The 18896-nt window shown below is 38.0% G+C and overlaps 1 protein-coding gene across 3 annotated transcripts in view; it reads left to right on the plus strand.

Moving 5' to 3' along the window:
• Nucleotides 1–18053, plus strand: part of HNRNPK (heterogeneous nuclear ribonucleoprotein K) — a 27026-nt gene extending 8973 nt beyond the window's left edge. For 2 of the 3 annotated variants that reach the window (XM_077817521.1, XM_077817520.1), the window contains exons 7-16: nucleotides 17–89; nucleotides 664–777; nucleotides 2106–2234; nucleotides 3147–3454; nucleotides 3640–3694; nucleotides 13242–13292; nucleotides 15537–15558; nucleotides 15636–15718; nucleotides 16141–16310; nucleotides 17074–18053. In XM_077817521.1, coding sequence (XP_077673647.1) covers nucleotides 17–89; nucleotides 664–777; nucleotides 2106–2234; nucleotides 3147–3454; nucleotides 3640–3694; nucleotides 13242–13292; nucleotides 15537–15558; nucleotides 15636–15718; nucleotides 16141–16310; nucleotides 17074–17107 — 1039 coding nt within the window. In that variant the 3' untranslated portion in view covers nucleotides 17108–18053. The remainder of the gene's footprint in view (nucleotides 1–16; nucleotides 90–663; nucleotides 778–2105; nucleotides 2235–3146; nucleotides 3455–3639; nucleotides 3695–13241; nucleotides 13293–15536; nucleotides 15559–15635; nucleotides 15719–16140; nucleotides 16311–17073) is intronic. The other variant, XM_077817522.1, reaches the window with a different exon arrangement.
• Nucleotides 18054–18896: the final 843 nt, after the last annotated feature.

Below are 18896 nucleotides of genomic sequence, written 5' to 3' on the forward strand. Positions count from 1 at the left end.
TTGCGGCCTTTGACAGCATATTGAGTATAAGTGCAGATATTGAAACAATTGGAGAAATTTTGAAGAAAATTATCCCTACCTTAGAAGAGGTATGCCTTTTTCCTCTACTTGCATCTTCAGAAATGTAAAACATCAAATGACAATTCTGTCCGTGCTATTCTTTATATGTAAATTAAGCTTCTTTTAGTGGAGGGAAGTGTTACAAACTCTTAGACAATAAGAATCAATAATTTAAGAGATCAGTTTTTGGATTCAGTTTATCACAAATTGCATTCTGATACAGCAGAAAAAATTGTCTTAAGGTTAAACATACAAGAATTTGGTACTTCACAATTACTAAAATGCTTCCAATAATCAGCAAAAATGGACATTGGGAACATTCCATCCTAAACTCTTCATTTTACTTGTTCCGGCTGTGATGTTGCACCATGCTATCTTGACCCCACGCAGTGCTGCATGGTTCTTCAGTGGTTATGTAGTCAAAGCATAGGAAATACAGAAACAAATTTCAGCCGTTTTTGGCCAGCTATAGATCTGTTTAGAACTTTGTACGATCTGAAAAAATAGAAATAGCACTATGCTAAATATTTATTCAAGACAGGTTTGTGCTATATTTGGCTGATCTTCATTGTGTACAAATTTTTCTATGTACTTTTACCACAGTACCAGCACTACAAAGGAAGTGACTTTGACTGCGAGCTAAGGCTGTTGATTCACCAGAGTCTGGCAGGAGGAATTATTGGCGTCAAGGGTGCTAAAATCAAAGAACTCCGAGAGGTATCATAATTTTTCCCCATTATCCAGATTTGTTTTATAAGATATTTACTAGTTTTGTATTTATAGGTGGGTTCCAGCATGGCGGGGTGCATTCCGTGACTGCTTTATTTTTAACACTGGCAATGTGACTTACTCAGAACTGACTTCACATCGGATTTCCATGCTGGCAAAGGGGTCTGCTTGTACATAGCTTATTGTAGGATTTGCTACAGTTGTACAGTGAGCCCGGGACAGATGGTGATAAAGCCTATGACTTTTGGTCCATCCTGTCCACTAAAGTGTACTATATTTAAGTCTAATTTGGATCACCATTTTTTTCTAAAAACATCTTAGAAACCTATGAAGACTTCCTTAACATTTTTGGTTTTCTATAAATATACAATATAACCATTCTATTTGGTGTTGAATGGCATGGCACCAATACAAAAAAAAAAATTTAGGCTGTGTCTGGTCAAATAACTTAGTAAATATTTATGTAGCTTTTGGAAGGATATGAAAAATAGCCTGGTACTGATAGAGCTTGTCCTACAAATTGTAAAATTATAGTTGCTTAGAAGATTCTAATATTTTTCACACCCTGCTGCTCGGTAACAAATTTTTACCAATAATACTTTAAATCCCTGACTTCTCTGATTCGTGTAATGGTTTTTATATACAAAAAAAAAATTACATTTTTCTTGTGCACTCATTTTAAATTTATATGTGGATAAAATTGATCAATTTAATATTTAGTCTTTCATTTTAAACCATTAATAATTTAGATGTATCATTAGCTCTTCAAAACAGATTGATATAATTTAATTACTTGAGTTTTTTATTGTATAAAATAGTCAAATATTGACTATTTCGACTGTAAAACAAAATAAGCAGCCTAAGAAGATCTTTGATATTATTTCTGTACCACAATAGACAGTGACCTACATTACAAGTTAAATCCTGGGGTTATAGAGTTACTTGGTTTTGAAAGGATGCTGAAAATGTAAAAATACAGGTCTGTGCTTTTTTTATCCTATCATTAAAATTAATCTTGGGTTACTGTAACCAAAAGATGAGAGGAAAAAATTTTCTCCTTCAGTTTGTGCATTTGACAATGTGGTGTAGAATTTGTTTCAGATGCTTGCAGGAGAGCTCAGGAACCAAGTCTACTGAAACTATTAAGAATTTTAATTGCCTAGGTTAAGTTGACACTGTCTCATTTGTTTATTTATTTATTTATTTATATATACACACACACGCACACAAATATTGCTGGGTTTTTTGTTAGTTTTCTTGGTGAGCTATTAGTCATGCTTAAATACGTGTAGTTGAAATGTTTCTTTTTTTAACAGAACACTCAGACCACCATTAAACTTTTTCAAGAGTGCTGTCCTCATTCCACGGACAGAGTGGTACTTATTGGTGGAAAGCCTGATAGAGTTGTGGAATGCATCAAGATCATCCTGGATCTTATATCAGAGGTAACATGTTTTTAGATTCACTTATTTAAAGATCAGTATTTTGTTATAACGGGCCTAGATGTTTTCAAGATAGGGACATGACACTTTAGTCTTCTGGGTTCCATTTCTATTCTAGCATATGGCAATTATAACCAAAAGTTACAGTTTGGCTATTGGTGCCCTGTGTTAAATAAGTTTCAGGCCAATTCTAGAAAATGTTTTCTTTTTACATTTAAAAAAAAAATGCAGTATTTCTACAAAAAAAGGCATTGTTCACTTTCTCTTGTATACTGAATGATATAAAGGGAGTCCGGGACAGAATAAAATCAGAAAAGAATGGGCACAGAAACTGAATTACTCTCTGATCCTTGAGTGGTGTCTCCAGCAGAGTTGAACTTCATAGGAAGCATATCAAGGCTATTGTCTACACCTAAGAGGTTACGGCAGCGCAGCATTGCAGTGCAGCTGCGCTGCTGTAAAAGCTCTCATGTAGTGGCTCTATGCCAACAGAAGAGACTTCTGTTGACATAATTAATCCATTCTCAATAAGCAGCGGGAGAAGCTCTCCCGCCGATATGATGCTGTGCACACTAGCACTTACGCTGGCATAATTTATGTTGTTCCGTGGGGTGGAATATTCACACCCCCAAGCAACATTAAAGTTTTTCTGACATACGTGGTAGTGTAGACATAGCCTAATAGGAAAGTTCATGCTCGTTCTGCCTCTTCTGTTCCTATTCTGTGGATAAACTGAGGACATGCCAGGGTTGCTAGATGTACTCTTCACAAGCATGATACTTATCAAAATGTACAGGGATAATTTTCAAACTCTTTAAATTGGTGGTTTAAAGTATTGTTTTATACTCTTATGTATTATACTGAGGTCTATTAATTTTAACAGTCAAATGCGAACTCTCTCTACTTTTTAATTAGTCTCCAATCAAAGGACGGGCACAGCCATATGACCCCAATTTCTATGATGAAACATATGACTATGGTGGCTTCACAATGATGTTTGATGATAGAAGGGGACGTCCTGTAGGATTTCCAATGCGTGGAAGGGGAGGCTTTGATCGAATGCCTCCTGGTCGTGGTGGGCGTCCCATGCCTCCGTCAAGACGAGATTATGATGACATGAGCCCTCGCAGAGGACCCCCTCCCCCTCCTCCAGGTCGTGGTGGCAGAGGTGGTAGCAGAGCACGTAATCTTCCTCTTCCTCCTCCTCCGCCTCCTCGTGGCGGGTGAGTTGTTGCGCAAGGACATACAAAATAATTCTAAAGAGTAGAAGTTGTTGATTACTATTTGTGCTTCCTGTGTTTGTTGCAGATTATCAAATTGACTTAGCAATTTTGAACTAAAATGTGACCTTACATAAGTAAAAATACTTAAGTCATACACCAGTTTTGGTTTTTTTCTTTCATTGTAGAGATCTTATGTCTTATGACCGGAGGGGCAGACCTGGAGACCGTTATGATGGAATGGTAAGGATTTTAATTTGTATTGTAATTTACCATGTATTGACCAAAAAACCTTACTTGTTTGTTCTCCTTCAAGAATTGCCTCTTCAAGTACCTGGTCTAGGATATGTGTTTTTGTTTCTCAAAGTTCTAGAAAGCAGGGACCCATCAGAACAGTGCAAAAGGTACACTTCACAGCTCCCTCATGGAAAGGGACATTTAGGACTGAAGCTAGAAGGGGCATACGCCACTGCCTGAGTCAGCTTGTTTTCCTGTTACCAGCCATGGTGCTCTGTCAGTTTGTCTCCACTAACTCGCCTTTTTGTCCTATGATCACATGGGTTCTAATAGGCCACTTCATCTTGAATGGTCCCTTAGAATATGTGACAGGTTTCAGAGTAGCAGCCGTGTTAGTCTGTATTCACAAAAAGAAAAGGAGTATTTGTGGCATCTTAGAAACTAACAAATTTATTTGAGCATAAGCTTTCGTGAGCTACAGCTCGCTTCATCGGATGCATCAGATGCTGTAGCTCACGAAAGCTTATGCTCAAATAAATTTGTTAGTTTCTAAGGTGCCGCAAGTACTCCTATTCTTTATAGAATATGTGCTAAACTTTGTGTTAGATCTTGTAGATAGCTGTGACACTGTTAGACCACGTCTACACTAGCAAGCTTACAGCAGTACAGTTGCAAGATCACTCATGTAGCCACTATGCAGACTTGTCAGTATAATAAACCCACATAAACGAACAGTGGTGGCTATGTCCGCAGGAGAAGCTCTACTGCCCCCATTGTGCAGTGCACATCTTGCCTAAAAGTGCTTCTCAGAAAAGTATCAAAAATGTTAAGATTTAAAGCTATTGGATCTTTGTGGTTTCATGTATTCTGAAGCTTCTGGGACTTATTCATCATGGCTTCAGAAAAAAGTGATGGAGTGCTACTCTGACTTAAGTTTGGGGCCGTCGTCTGAGAGATGCCATTGGTCCAAGAATGATTTTTAAGTTAAAAGGCAAGGCAAGCCAGATATGAGCATTCAGATGGCTTGCTGCTTTCCATTCTAGTGTTGTTGGGTCCTGCTGCAGGTACTGCCCATTTGGCCCCCAGTTCAAGTCTCAGTTGTCAGTTGCCACTTTTCTGCAGATTGTCACCTGCTCCAAGTTATCTTGAATATCTTATCACTCATGTTCTTCACTTAATTCTTTTTTCCTCTGGATTGAGAGCTGAGGTAAATTCCAGAGGTACCTGGATTTCAACTCAATATATACTCCAATCAGAATTTATAAATTTGATGTTTCATGATGGCTTTTCCATATCTTCTGTCTCTAAATGTACCCACAAACATCTAGAGCAACGTTTCTCAAATATGGCCAACAGCAGCTTTTCTTGCAGCCACAGGCTCCTGGGCAGTGGTTTGAGGGAGCGGGAGGCAAAGCCGCCCCACCTCCTTCTGGGGAGAGACAAGCTGGAGGAGCAGGCAGTTAGTGAGTTCTCCACCTTCCCGGGAGTGGTAGGGTTATGCTTCAGCCTGGGGTGGTGGATAGCAGGCTCCCACCATACGGCTTCGGGCTCTGTCCCCGGACCCTGTCCCCTGGACGTGGGGCTTTGGGCTCCCTTCCTTGGCTGTGTGGTGGCGGGCTCTGTCCCCAAGCTTACCCCCACCTTCCCTATCACCTCTGGCCCCCACTGCCTGCCCCAACACCCCTGGCCTCCGCTGCCTCTGAACCCACCTACCCATCCAGGGCTTAATTTGTCCCCAGGCTTGCTGGGGCTGAGTAAGCCTGCAGTCAAAAGTGATACATACAAACATACAAATACCGCTTTTCACCGCAGACTTACTTATAGCTAGCAAGTCTTAAAAAAACCCAAACCAACAACCCAAAAAAGCAAAAGAAACGAGAAAAAAAAAACCAAGAATGTTCAAAGCACCTTATTTATGTTTCTGTTCTCTTTTGATCCAGTAAAGAATAGAGATAACTGTACAGTATTTGTATTATTGAGTCTGCAACGAAAAACCCTACATAGATAAATTGTAATGATTTGGACATGTATATGTGCATACTTGTTTTTCTGTTTTGTTTCCTAAAGTTAATTGTTTTAGGAAAAATTGTCAGTCAGAGGCCACCAAAAATGTGTTGTGAGAACCCCTGGCCTAGACCCTTGTTTATATTAGGAAAAATTAGACTTTTACCAGCGATTTTGAATTTTGCTACTAAGTATGTGCTCTCACAGCCGTTTTCCATGAACTTCTCGTCCTTCGCCGTTTGTCAGATTCTGTCAATACAGCCCATTTGTTTCATGATCACAAGGAGCCTGGTGAACTCTAGGGGACAAGAGAAGTCCATTGAGAGATTCCTAGTTTGTCTACCCCAACAAAAGTTAAGATCTTTTCTAGAGAGTGAGGATTGAAGAGTTCACTGAGAAGTCTGCAGTATTTTCTCTCTACTCCTAGAAACTCTGAGATACTGATTCTTTCCCTTATTAGATCATCTTTTCTTGTATTAAGATAAGAATTGACCAATTCAAGATGTCCAGTCACTGGATTAGTGATTATAAGGCAAGGTTGAGCATCAACTGTCGGTCTTTTGAGTGTTGCTTTACATTACTTCAACATTAGGTGGTGATGACTTGAGGCGGTTTCAAGGCTTCTTGATCAGGATGTCAGAAACTCTGGAGTTGGAAGTGTCTTAAACTCAAGAAAAGACTTAAATGGACAGACTATTTTGGAATCTTGTCGGAACAGTGCTGTCTTTGCTTCTTAGTGACAGATTACTGGAATCTGCTACGTTTTTGGTTAGTCCTACATCCGTAACACCTGTGGTGAAGAACCTGAATAATCTTCATCAAATCCTCTATCAAGGCTTTTGCATATTCCTTTTTCTGTCCCATTCCTGGTTCTCTGGTCTCCATATCTGCAGAAAAATCTGGAGCAAGGGAAATTAGGAAGAAAGGCTTAGTCTTTGGCTCCTAGGCATTAAGTTTTGTCATTTTTTCAGGCCATTCTTTTCTTATAATTATGTCTGGGAGAAAATTTATATCTGAAATATCTTCTGTTTGATTTTTAAGAAAGCTAAATATCCTCTTGCAAAATTTCAGTGCATATTCATCAACAGTGTTAAGTGATCATAGCTGCAAAGGCTGTGGCTACCTGTTAAACCTGCATAGACGTGCACAAGTGGAGTACTCAGGGCTCCTAGTTGATATGAAAATGTGTCCATTGAAGGTTGAACCCCTTCACTAAAACAAAACCACACTAACATAGCCTAGCTGTTCAGGGCTGTCAGTCTTGATTCAGAAAGAAACATTCACAGTAGTCATCCACTGTCACAGCAAATTTCAGGTTTCCTCTTCTGGAGACTTGTTGAGCGGGTGTGGAAAGTGTATATCAAAGCTCATTTTGGGCATCAGGGAGATGAATCACTGAGGTAAGACTCTAATCTAAGGTATTGTTCTCTACTCTGTTGGCTCAGTCTGGAACCTCAAAGAATGCAATAAGTTTGACGAGACATGCCTTTTCTTCTATCTAGCTTTTCCATGTAACACAAAGTTGAACATACTGATCTGTGATGTTAGAGTTCAAGAAAGCTATGTGATCCGGTTGCACTCCATCCTTATTCAACTCTTCGATATTTCACAACCTGCTGTGGCAGGAAGTTACTATCCTTATATAACAGAGAAGTAGAAATTTCTCAGAAGTATTGAAGGGAAGAGTTTCCACTTATAATTGAGTTTCTACTCTATCCTGCATCTTCAGAAACTGAACTAATCAATAGATGCAAATATCAGGTGATATAGCCTTCCATTTGACAATCTCCAACCTCGTGTTCTCAAGACCGATTTTCATATTTTGATCTGTGTGTCTGAAAAGACTTCTGGAGTGATGTGTTTACTTGGATGACTGATCAAAGCACAATGTCTTCAAAATACTCTCTTCACATAGTAATGTTCTTTATTATGGACTCAAACATGGAATAAACCTAGAAAGTCCACTTTGTCCCAATCAAGCCAACTTTTATTGGGTGTCCTTTGGTTGTTTGGTGACCTAAGAGTTTCTCTCAGAACAGAAGTCTCAAGACTTGAAAATGCATCTTCCTGTGAACCTATCAGTTCACTTTTTTCCATCCCCTCATATTACAAGCTTAATTGACTTTTATGATCATGTATACTCTTCTTAGAACTGCTACTTCCTCAAAACAGATTGAATGAATCCATTTGCTGTTCTCAGGGCCAGAAAAAATGTAATGTCCCAGCAACCTCAGCTGTACATGTGTTTGGGAAGTATGGTTGTATGTGAAATATAAAGATGCTGCTCCTGATTGGAGACAGAGCCTGTAGGAGTAGTGATACATAAAGTGTAAGATCTTCCCAGTTGCCTTCACTTAACAGGAAAGGACAATTCTCTGGCAGAATGTCTGAGTCTCCGCTGAACCAATATGAATATAGCCTCTGAAGGACTTTATAGTAAAGAGAACAGGAGTACTTATGGTGCCTTAAAGACTAACAAATATGTTAGAGCATAAGCTTTCGTGGGCTACAGCCTACTTCACCGAATGCATAGACAGGAACATATAGTAAAAAGATATATACATACAGAGAAGGTGGAAGTTGCCATATAAACTGTAAGCCCCTAATTAATTAAGATGAGCTATTATCAGCAGGAGAAAAAAACTTGTGATGATCAAGATGGCCCATTTAGACAGTCGACAAGAAGACGTGAGGATACTTAACATGGGGAAATAGATTCAATATGTATAATGACCCAGCCACTCCCAGTCTCTGTTCAAACCCAAGTTAATGGTATCTACTTTGCATATTAATTCAAGCTCAGCAGTTTCTCTTTGGAGTAAAGGCCATCTTCAGAAAGTAAGATCATGTTTATATAAATCTAATGACTCAAAAGACAGCACAACATTATCCTGATAAGACAGGAAAAGATCCAACATTCAGATACCATGTGGCTGGATGGAAGTGAAGTACATGGGAGTGCTTGTTTTTCTCTGCCACTTCTTTCCAGTGACCAGCATGAGTCACATTATTCTCTTATCCCCAACTTGTGCTCAGCACTTCTGGTGTGAGCATTTCCTACACTGGTCCCAGCTCTTTTGTCTTAAAACTATTAGATTTTCTATCCAGATTGAAGGTAAATAGATTTGCTAGTTTGAGACTTTTTTAGTTTCGGTTATGAACTTTGACAGTTAAGAATCTTTACAAATCTTCCAGATCCTGAAAAAGGAAAACATGCTTTGAAAAGGAAAAGTTGTTGCAGTTTTTTTAAAAATAATTTTTTTGGTTCCTCTCACTTAATCCACTCACTTAAATTGGAATATTCACGTCTGTTTTCTAAGTTAAGAGCTATAACTATATATTGCTAGTTGTGCAGGCCATTCTGTTTAAGAAATTCCTTCACAAGGAAGGCTGTAAAGGATTGATTCGTCCTGTATCTCTAGTTACAGAACCACCATAGACATTGGATTTGAATCTAGTCCAGACTAGATAAATAGAGTTGACTTTCAAGCCTATCGAGAGATACTTGCTTTTAACTGGATTACATAAGAAGCCCTGAATGAGCTCCAAGAATTCCTCCTTTCACAGGCTTTTGAATATATAAAGTGGTGGTACATCCTCATCTAAAATGGTTTTTATTTAAATCATATTTTCCCCAAAAAATTTTATGAAATAGCTTACATGAATTATGTACAGCTAGGAATTACAAACCTAAGAAGTCAGTCTCCATTTCAAAGTGAACCATGTTTCCAGATTTATAATTTAGCTGCTGTTTCTGTTCTGCTCATTCAAAAGCTGTGTCATGGTACATCTTAACAGTTTATTAGATTTTAGAAAATATTTAGTTAATTATCAACCAGATTGAAGCACATACAAAAGAAAATAAGATCAAAATTCACTGTAATATTAAATCTTTAAGCTATATCAGGCAAAGACTTCTGATTTTTAAAAATAAAAAGGAAAAACCACTGTTGGCACATAATGTTTCATACATAAATATTAGCAATATCTACACAAATGGATGGTTGATACTGAAGGTTAGACACAATTAAATTCATTTACTAAAAGAAAAACAAAAAACTTCTAAGGAAATCTGATATAAATACTGAAGCTGTTGTCTTTCTGGACAATAAATGAGTTTTTTCCGCTTCCACGTTGCTCACTTTAAGCTGTAAAAAGTGCAGTGTTGTAATTAAAATAATTATAAACACAATGGGTAGCTTATTAGAAATATAGGAATTACCTTATTGGATGAGGCTAGTGGTCCATATGGTCTTCTAGCCTCTTGCCAGCAAGGAAGGTGCTGCAAGAAACACTGCAATTAGGGGATAACCTGCCCCAGGGAAAGTTTCCTTCTGTCCCCGGTAGTTAGAGGCCGGTTTTAAGCCCTAAAACATAAGGATTTATGAGGGTGGAGGGAATGGTGCTTTTGGTTTTTTAATATGTTTACTATTACTCTAGATACTCTTGTTCATACAAGTCTGTAATTCTTTAATCCTGCTAATTTTTTGGCCTTGATGATTTATAGCAATGAATTCCACAGAATAATTGTGCTTTAAATAAATAAATAAATAAATAAAATCTTAAAATAATAAGCAGTTTTACTACTTAATTTACTGGGATAATTCAAACAAACCTAGAGGTACCAGTAGAGTGGCAACTTGGACAGTAGCTACATGAGAGGAATGGAAAGGGATTGGTTTAAAAAGACATTACTTCCTTGCAGCTGGCCTTGTAGTAGACATAAAAGTGCTGATAACATGTAGTTTTCTTTATCTTCCTTATTCTTTAAATCTCTCTTAGGAGACATATCAAAGAAAGGAAAAGAGAAGATTTATTTCATTATATTTAACATGGTGTAATTTATCTATAATAGGAAAAAGGGGGCGGGGGTTCCTAAAATGGGCAGTGTGCAAATTTCCACAAACGCAGGTGGCGGGGAAGAGAACATTTCTAGCATTTTGATAAAAGTACCAGTTTCCTAATAGCTAATCTGTAAACACAGATTCAGTTTTTTTCCATAAGTGTATATTTCCAAATAAAAACTCTATTAAACTGTAGTTAAAGTTGAGTACATATCGTTATCATAATGGTGAAAGCATCACAAGGGTGTTGTAATTATCCCAAATCCAAATGTTACAAATCCAGGAAATTCACAGTTAAACTCAAAAGAAATCCACATTTGTTAACCTTAACTGCTTTTCCAGGCCTTACTGAATACAGGCCAGCTGTATTCTGTCCTTCAGTGACAGCAGGAGAAGGGGGGGGAAGCATCCCTGAACATTCAAAAATCAGTTTAATTGAATCTGGGACTGCAAACACACAGTAATATATTTATTGTGGTTGAATGGTGTCACTACAGGATGGAATTAAGGTTATTTTGGGATGCTTTTGCTGCATAGTATAACACGTTTGGATTTTTTTTTTTTAAGTTATTGGTTCTGTTACATTATTGATTTGTACTCAAAGCTTAACTCCAGTTTGACAATTTTATTACCATGTGATATTTCTTATCATTTGAAGATAAGATATGTGAAATGTTTTTTAAAGCAATATTCACTATCTTGATTGGTCTACTTTGCATTCGTCTAGATGAACGCAAAGCAGCCTGCGTGTATTGGTCAGATACTGCAACTCCTGATCTCCACATTTCCCTGTGTATATCCCGTAATTTTCTCCTACCTCCATACATGAACACTAGTTACCTCCTCCCTCCAGTACCTCAAATTTTCTTTGAGACCTCCCCCAAATGTCCACCTGCCATTGCTGATGAGTAGACCTGGTACAACAGGTAGCTTTTCTCTCCCCTCGCCCCCCATTATTGAACCTTTCTCCTTCAGCAGAGCTCGATAAATGTTACTCTAAATCTACTACAGAGATTTTCATAAAGGTGGAATAGCAAATGACAAAATGACTGCCATCTTCTATTGCTTTCAGTGAGTAAGTGCCCATTTTCAGAATGGTCACAGCCTTCCATTGCTCCTAGTGTGGATGAAGTCAAGCTGCCCTAGGGGAAGATGATGGCCCCTGACAGCCATTGTAGGGTGCCGCCAATTCCATGGGGAATAGTGGGGGTCATTTTCAAATGTCATTTTGTTGATTGCAGCTTCACTTTCAATGGATCTTATCTACACCAGATTTTTTATTTAACCTTGAGTGAGTTAATTGCCAACTAAGTCAAGTTGTAACATGTTAAACATTAGTGTAGCCACTCTCTGGATATTCATTCCATGCTACAGGTGTTTACTCTTTACCCTGTGTTTTAGGGCAAAGACAAGTTGCATGTGGAAAATTATTGGTGAGGCTTTGCTGAAGGAGGAACTTTTCAAGTTGAAAAATAATGGCAAAAATGTATTATTATTCCATTAAAAAAATTTTTTTTAAATGTAACCAGTATATGAGACTTCAGTTATTTGTAACTGTTGATGGGTCTGTATGTTCAGTTAAGATCACTTGGGACATATGTGATGTAACTCTTGAGTACTGGACATCTTAGAGAACCCATTAACTCAAACTAACTAACGGGTTTATTTCCAGCATTTTAGGAAGTTTATTCTGTGCCCCAAGAGTGCTGTAATTTCAGGAAGGATGTGCTGTAAGGATGTAACACAGTGGTATTAGCCCTACTTTAAGTACTCAGACTTAGCTGTGGAGCCATAAGCAGAACTTGTGTGTAAAACACAACTCGGAGATAACTGAATCTTTTGACCATAGATGATTTTATGTGAATCTCAAGGTCAGGAACATAGTCCATAAGTTGGGAGAAGGGAGAGTAGGTTGCACCCTCAGCAAAAGTGAAACAGTTCTGAGGATGGGTATCTTCCATTGTTTGCAGTGTTGTAGCCATGTTGGTCCAGAATAATGGAGAGACAAGGTGGGTGAGATAATATCTTTAACTCGACCACCTTTTGATGGTGAACTAGCAGGTCCTGAAGAACTCCGTGTAAGATGGAAAGCTTGTCTCTTTCACCAACAGAAGCTGGCCCAATAAAATATTACCTCACACACCTTGTCCCCATTAGTAGGGATACTAAAATAAGGAGGAAGTACAGTTACCGCTCTTGCAAAAAGGAGAGAGAGCCTTCGCTTCCCACTCTTTATTCTGCACTCACTATTGAAATGAGGGTTCATCAGGCAGAAGAATCTGAAGTAAAAGCATGAGGGTTTGGTGCTTGGGGGGTAACATTTGCCAATAGGTGGTAAAGCTAACTCAGAGTGCCCTATTTGTCTGTTGCATCCTTAACAGGAAAATCTGTCCCATCCAAAGGGGCAGAGAAGAAGTGATGAGCCATTTCAGGCTCCCCCCTCCAAAAACCCTGCCACTGGCCAGAATCTAGAGGAAACAGAGTGGCCAGTTGGTTCCTTCTCCCTTTTCGGTACTCTATACTGGGGAAGGTGGTTGGGAGCACAAGGGTATTCCCCTACACATCTCCATCCTCTGTGTGTGTGTGTGTGTGTGTTTGTACATGCACACCTTCACTTCGTTAGCTATAGTTCTGCTTGAGGACATGGACTCAGATATATTTCTCTTGTCCCCATTCTCTCCCTTTACCATGGTCTCTCTCGCAAGATGATGCAGTGTCACGTGGACGCCTGTGATGACATACAACCACCAGAATTGGTGAGTGAGCTTCTTTCCTTTTAATTTGATCTGCTATAATTACTGCTTCAGAGGGAGTGCCTTTTTAGCTGGTTAAGGATGTTCTCCTCAGACAATGAGAAGGACATCAGGCAATTCTTCAGTTTAGGTATAGCCCATGACAGGCTTGTGTAGTACTATGAAGTTATAGAAACCTTCCATTTAGTGCTCTGGTTACAGATTCATGCAGGTATACTCTTCATTTGACATCTTTCACTTGTCCATTTCTTGAGAGCAAATGCTGCAGTTGCTAAGCTTTCTCTTGGGGATTGTACTACCAATTAATATCCCAGAGTACAAATATGCAGAAACTTTCTCAAAGAGGAAAATGGTAAAGAGCCTCTAACTATTGTTGTTTCAATATCTTGCCTCTTTAGATCCACTCTGCCCTTTTGCCCCTTTTTTTAGTCCTAACATTTGATCCATGAGGTGCTATTACTCTACCATCACATCACTTGCTGCTTTGCAGAAATTTCTACTACAACAGCACTCTTTGTGCTTGTATCCCACTATGGATCTGCTGAGGCAATGTACTCTAACCAGTTATTGGTAAGAAGCTAAATATTCTATTTGGTTTTTCATGCTAAATTTTAATTATGAAAATGTTAAAATTGGGTTATAACATACACTTATGGATAAGCATCTTATCAGGTATGCATTGTTTGGTCTTTGCACTATTTAAGTATACAGATAAAATATAAAATCATAACTTTGAATGAAGCCCTGTACAGTGGTTTTCATTCTCCTCTTTTTTTGTGTTCCACTGTAAGTTCTAATATACTGCATTGATAACTCTGTTGCTAAGTAACATGATTATACCATATTCATTGCTTAGGAACAAATGAATAACTGAACACTTGGTTCTAAATAGTTTCCTTTTTGGCATATTTCTCAAAAAGGACCAGAGGTAGCAGGTAAATAAATGCGAGATTATTTTAAGAAGCAGCTCAATTAGAAATTCTACAAACAAATAACAATTCTGCATGTTCCCCTATTTCTGACTAATTTGTTGAATTATAATTTGAATTTTAATAAGTATCCAAATCTAGTTAGTTTTTGCACTTTAAAAAAGGAGTTAAGAGGTTACAAGTGATAAATTAGAGGAATCAGTTAAAATGTGTTTAATCAGGAACATTGGAGAACTAAGTGCATGAAGTGAAGCACTGTAGACATCAAGTGAAGTTCCATAGAATTAGTGACAGGTTTCTGCACTGATCATGTGCTCTGATTCTTTTTAGCACTCTTCTATCCTGGATCGGAGGGGAGGGGGGGCACTGTGGCTATTGGGGGGCATGTTATATTGGGGCTATGTATTGGGGCTAATCTTCTTAAAGCACTGCCTTACAGTTGCCACTTAATTTTTGCCTAGACCAGTGGTTCTCCTATGCAGTTCTCTATGGGTTATATGGGCTCACATGGAGTCACATGAGTTACAGCTATGTGCCGATTGGGCTGCAAGCAGGCCGCAGGATGAGAACTATTGGCCTAGACCTAGGCAGAGTGAGAGGAGGGCTGATACGATCTGCAGATTCAATAAAAGTCACATATTTGGGCTCAGAAAAACGTTGTAGAGCACAAGAGCTGTCGTCATACCAAGTAGTTTAAGTGGCTTTGAAATGCTGGGCTTTTCACTTCTGAGTCATAAGTTCTGATCTTGGATCAGTAAGTCACTATTGTGAGATGTCCATTTGTATCGTATCTAAATAACATTATTAATTTACATTCTTTTGTTAACATACATATCCAGATCCTTGGTGTCATTGCAATCTCAGTCCTAGATGTTTCTTCCAGAATAGGGCTGAGGTACATAGGCTGGAAAGATTGTGCAGAGCAGTCGTTTTCTTTCTGCATATGCTTTTATGGCACTGTGGTGTTTTTCTTTGCCCAAAATGGGGTTAGTCTTCAGATGGTATGTCTACCCAAAAAATCACAGCTGGCCCGGGCCAGCTGACTCAGGCTTGTGCTGTGGGGCTATTTTATTGTTCTGTAGACTTCTAGGCTCCAGCCCAAGCCCGGAAGTCTACAGAACAATGAAACAGCCGCACAGCCTGAGCCTGAGTCATCTGGCATGGGCCAGCCACAGGTTTCTCTTTGCTGTGTGGATATACCCAGAGTTAACAAATCAGCGCCTTTAATGAGTGTTAAGTACATTTGCTACAAATGTTTCTTGTCTAAATGTTTGATTCATTAAATAAGAACACTAAACCTTTTTCTTTTTTCCTATAGTTTGAGGGTGGGTCTGGATATGGTAAGTTTATATTTATACATTTTACGCATAGTTTACTGCTTAGTATTATAAGGACTTGATGCATACGTTTAAATCAGACTATTCTTATGCAGGGGGTCGTGGATCATACGGTGATCTCGGTGGACCCATCATCACAACACAAGTAACGATTCCCAAAGATGTAAGTATTTTATTCTTTTTGTAATAGCTCTCTAAAACATCTTGTCCAGATTGTACAAATGAACCAGAAATATTTCAGATGCTCACCCTTTTTCTTTCTATGCTGTATATATTTTTCCAAACTGCCACTCTTCGATTATTTGATGTTCATTTTGTCGCTTCATTCTACAAAAATAATTAATAGTAAAACTTAGTATTTTACTGATCTTGAGCAATCAAAATAGACTAGTCAACTTGATTTTTTTGCTTAGTCAATTTGACTATTTCTCAAAAATGCTGCGAACAAATGGTGGCCACAAGGGAGCAATTTCCATTGGCACTCTAAAAAATCATAGAAACTACCGAGAGTAACACCTTGAATTCTGTAACTTCTTTTACAGGGAAATTTTATATTAAAATGTAAATGACTGGCTTTTTTTCTAGTTGGCTGGATCTATTATTGGGAAAGGAGGTCAGAGGATCAAACAAATACGTCATGAATCAGGGGCTTCAATCAAAATTGATGAACCTTTAGAAGGCTCAGAAGACCGGATAATAACTATTACAGGCACACAGGATCAGATACAGAATGCACAGTATTTACTGCAGAACAGGCAAGTTAAAGTTTTAATGTTGCACTCCCACTAAATTCTAAAGTTCTTCTTCTCTATTTATATGATGTAGCTTTTAGAAGGCAGGGTTTTAAAAATATCTATATAAGGACCTGACTTCTACACTTGGTAGTTTTGCCTTTTATTCTCTTTTGTTCTCCATTCTTACTAAAATGAAGACGCCCTCAAAACTAATCTTGCTGGAAGACGCCTTAACCGAGCAGTCCTCTCATTTCTCTGGTGAAAACTGCTGCAAAAACTACTTCTAATAAATTATATAGAGCCTGTAGAAAATATAGAAGATTTCAGTGGATGTTGGTCTAGTTCTGTGTGGAAGACTAGTGATTTTGTTGTTTTTAGATAACTAAATCGACAACAAATCGCAGTCTGCCATATGGCACAGGCCATCCCTCTACAGGACAAGTTGAAAACGATTGGTGCTGTTAATGCAGCATTTCACACCTTACTGGCATTACCTTGTCTTTTCTGCCAAATATTAACAGCTTTAGATTTAATTTGCTTAATTTGCTTAATTTTTCTGTATTAACATGTTGGCTAACTAGTAAATATTTTGTAATAATAGATTTGAATGTTGAACTTCAGAGTATTAATGCTTAAATGTGAATTAAACCCTTAGTCTTTAAAAATATGCAAGTGTTTTGAGAACTTGTAATTTTGATTTTTTTAAAAAAATGTGTGTAAATATTGATGCAAAATGTATGTTCAACCATTCTAATACATGCTTTTTTTTCTTTTTCTTTTATAGTGTGAAGCAGTATGCAGATGTTGAAGGATTCTAATGCAAGATATTTTTTCTTTTTTATAGTGTGAAGCAGTATTCTGGAAAGTTTTTCTAAGACTAGTGAAGAACTGAAGGAGTCCTGCATCTTTTTTTTTTTATCTGCTTCTGTTTAAAAAGCCAACATTCCTCTGCTTCATAGGTGTTCTGCATTTGAGGTGTAGTGAAAGCTTTGCTGTCCACCAGATGTAATGTTTTAGTTCCTTACAAATATTTGGGGGGGAAACAGGGTGTTGCGCGAGACTAACATTGGAATTTTGAAACAGCAGCAGAGAGAGTGGTTTTTATTTTTGTTAGTTGGTGGTAATCTGTAATGTTTTTCTGTAACTATTGTGAACACCCTGCTTTATGTACACTGTATTTTTATTTTTATTTTTTGAAGGGGGAGAATATTAGTAGTCCATGTTTCTGGCATCCATTCAGAGCAGTGTGCAGAATGTAATGCTCTTTTGTAAGAAATGTTTTATGATTTTTAAAATAAATTTAGTGAATCTATACTTGGTGGTCATTTTTTTAGATATCCATGAAGGTAATATCTAAAATTGATGCTCTTCTCCTCCCCCCCTCATCCCCCCGCAAGGAATTGTAATTGAAAATTGCTGTTAAGTTCTTCTGCTTCTGATACAGACTTGTGTTTTGGCAAATTAAATTGTATTGGTGAAAATACCATGATTCAAAGCTTTGCTGCTTGGGAATAAATTGCAACATATGCAAAAGTTGGGTTGGGTTTGGGTTTGTTGCAAGTGTTTGTCCCTACTTATCTGATTTGCAGCACATTTGTCTATATTACTGACTGTATGTGAATAAAACCTTTAAAACTTTGTGATATCTGAGTTACAATGTTAGATTCCACCTGAAGTCTGGTCATTGATGGCCTTGCTGTATCAAATAACACTGTTATAGAGATGAAAGATGGTGTACCTCTAATAAATACATTTTGATTTGTTTTCACATCTTTCAATTGTATGAGGTAGACACTTCTAAAGAATTGGGAGTTTGATAGATACTCTGTAACCTGTAAAAATATCCTGGTCTTTCATTGTGTACAGGCTTACATGAAACACTTGTATTGTTTCCCTGTTAAATGTTGGCTTATGTAGGAAACATGAGAAATTCAAAAAATGATAAAAGTACCTCTGGATATCTCATGTACCTTGGCATTTGTAGTGATAGTTTACAAGTTTTAATTTCACTTCCTAAATAAAAATAAATGAAAAAAAAAAACAACTATCCACCTTACACACGGCTGGATCTGATAAATCTAGTTTGTGTGGATGCTTGTTTTCATTACTGAGACATTTCACTTCAGCTACCCTCCCAAACAGCTATCAACACCACTTGTGGCAAAGATGTAGATACAAGAAAGCTGGTTAGTGTGTGTCGCTATTCTTACACATGCTTTACTCAATCCTACCTTAGAGCAATTTTTATACAGAAAACAAGAAATTGTCAGCTTCCTCAATTCCTAAAATCAATATAAAGCAGTAGTTCTCAAACTATTGTATTGGTGGACCCCTTTCACACAGCAAGCCTCTTGAGTGTGACATGCCCCTCCCCCTGTAAATTAAAAACACTTGTGTATATATTTAACACCTTTATAAATGCTGGAGGCAAAGTGGGGATTGAGGTGGAGGCTGAATGCTTGTGACCCCTCATGTAATAACCTCACAGCCCCTTGAGGGGTCCTAACCCCCAGTTTGAGAACCCCTGATATAAAGCATCAGTAGTGCTTTGGGTCTGTTAATGCTGTAAGTAGTTATTCCACTGAATAGCAGAGATGGGGTTGCTGG

This window comes from Eretmochelys imbricata, chromosome 5 (assembly GCF_965152235.1).
Source record: "Eretmochelys imbricata isolate rEreImb1 chromosome 5, rEreImb1.hap1, whole genome shotgun sequence".
Lineage (NCBI taxonomy): Eukaryota > Metazoa > Chordata > Testudines > Cheloniidae > Eretmochelys > Eretmochelys imbricata.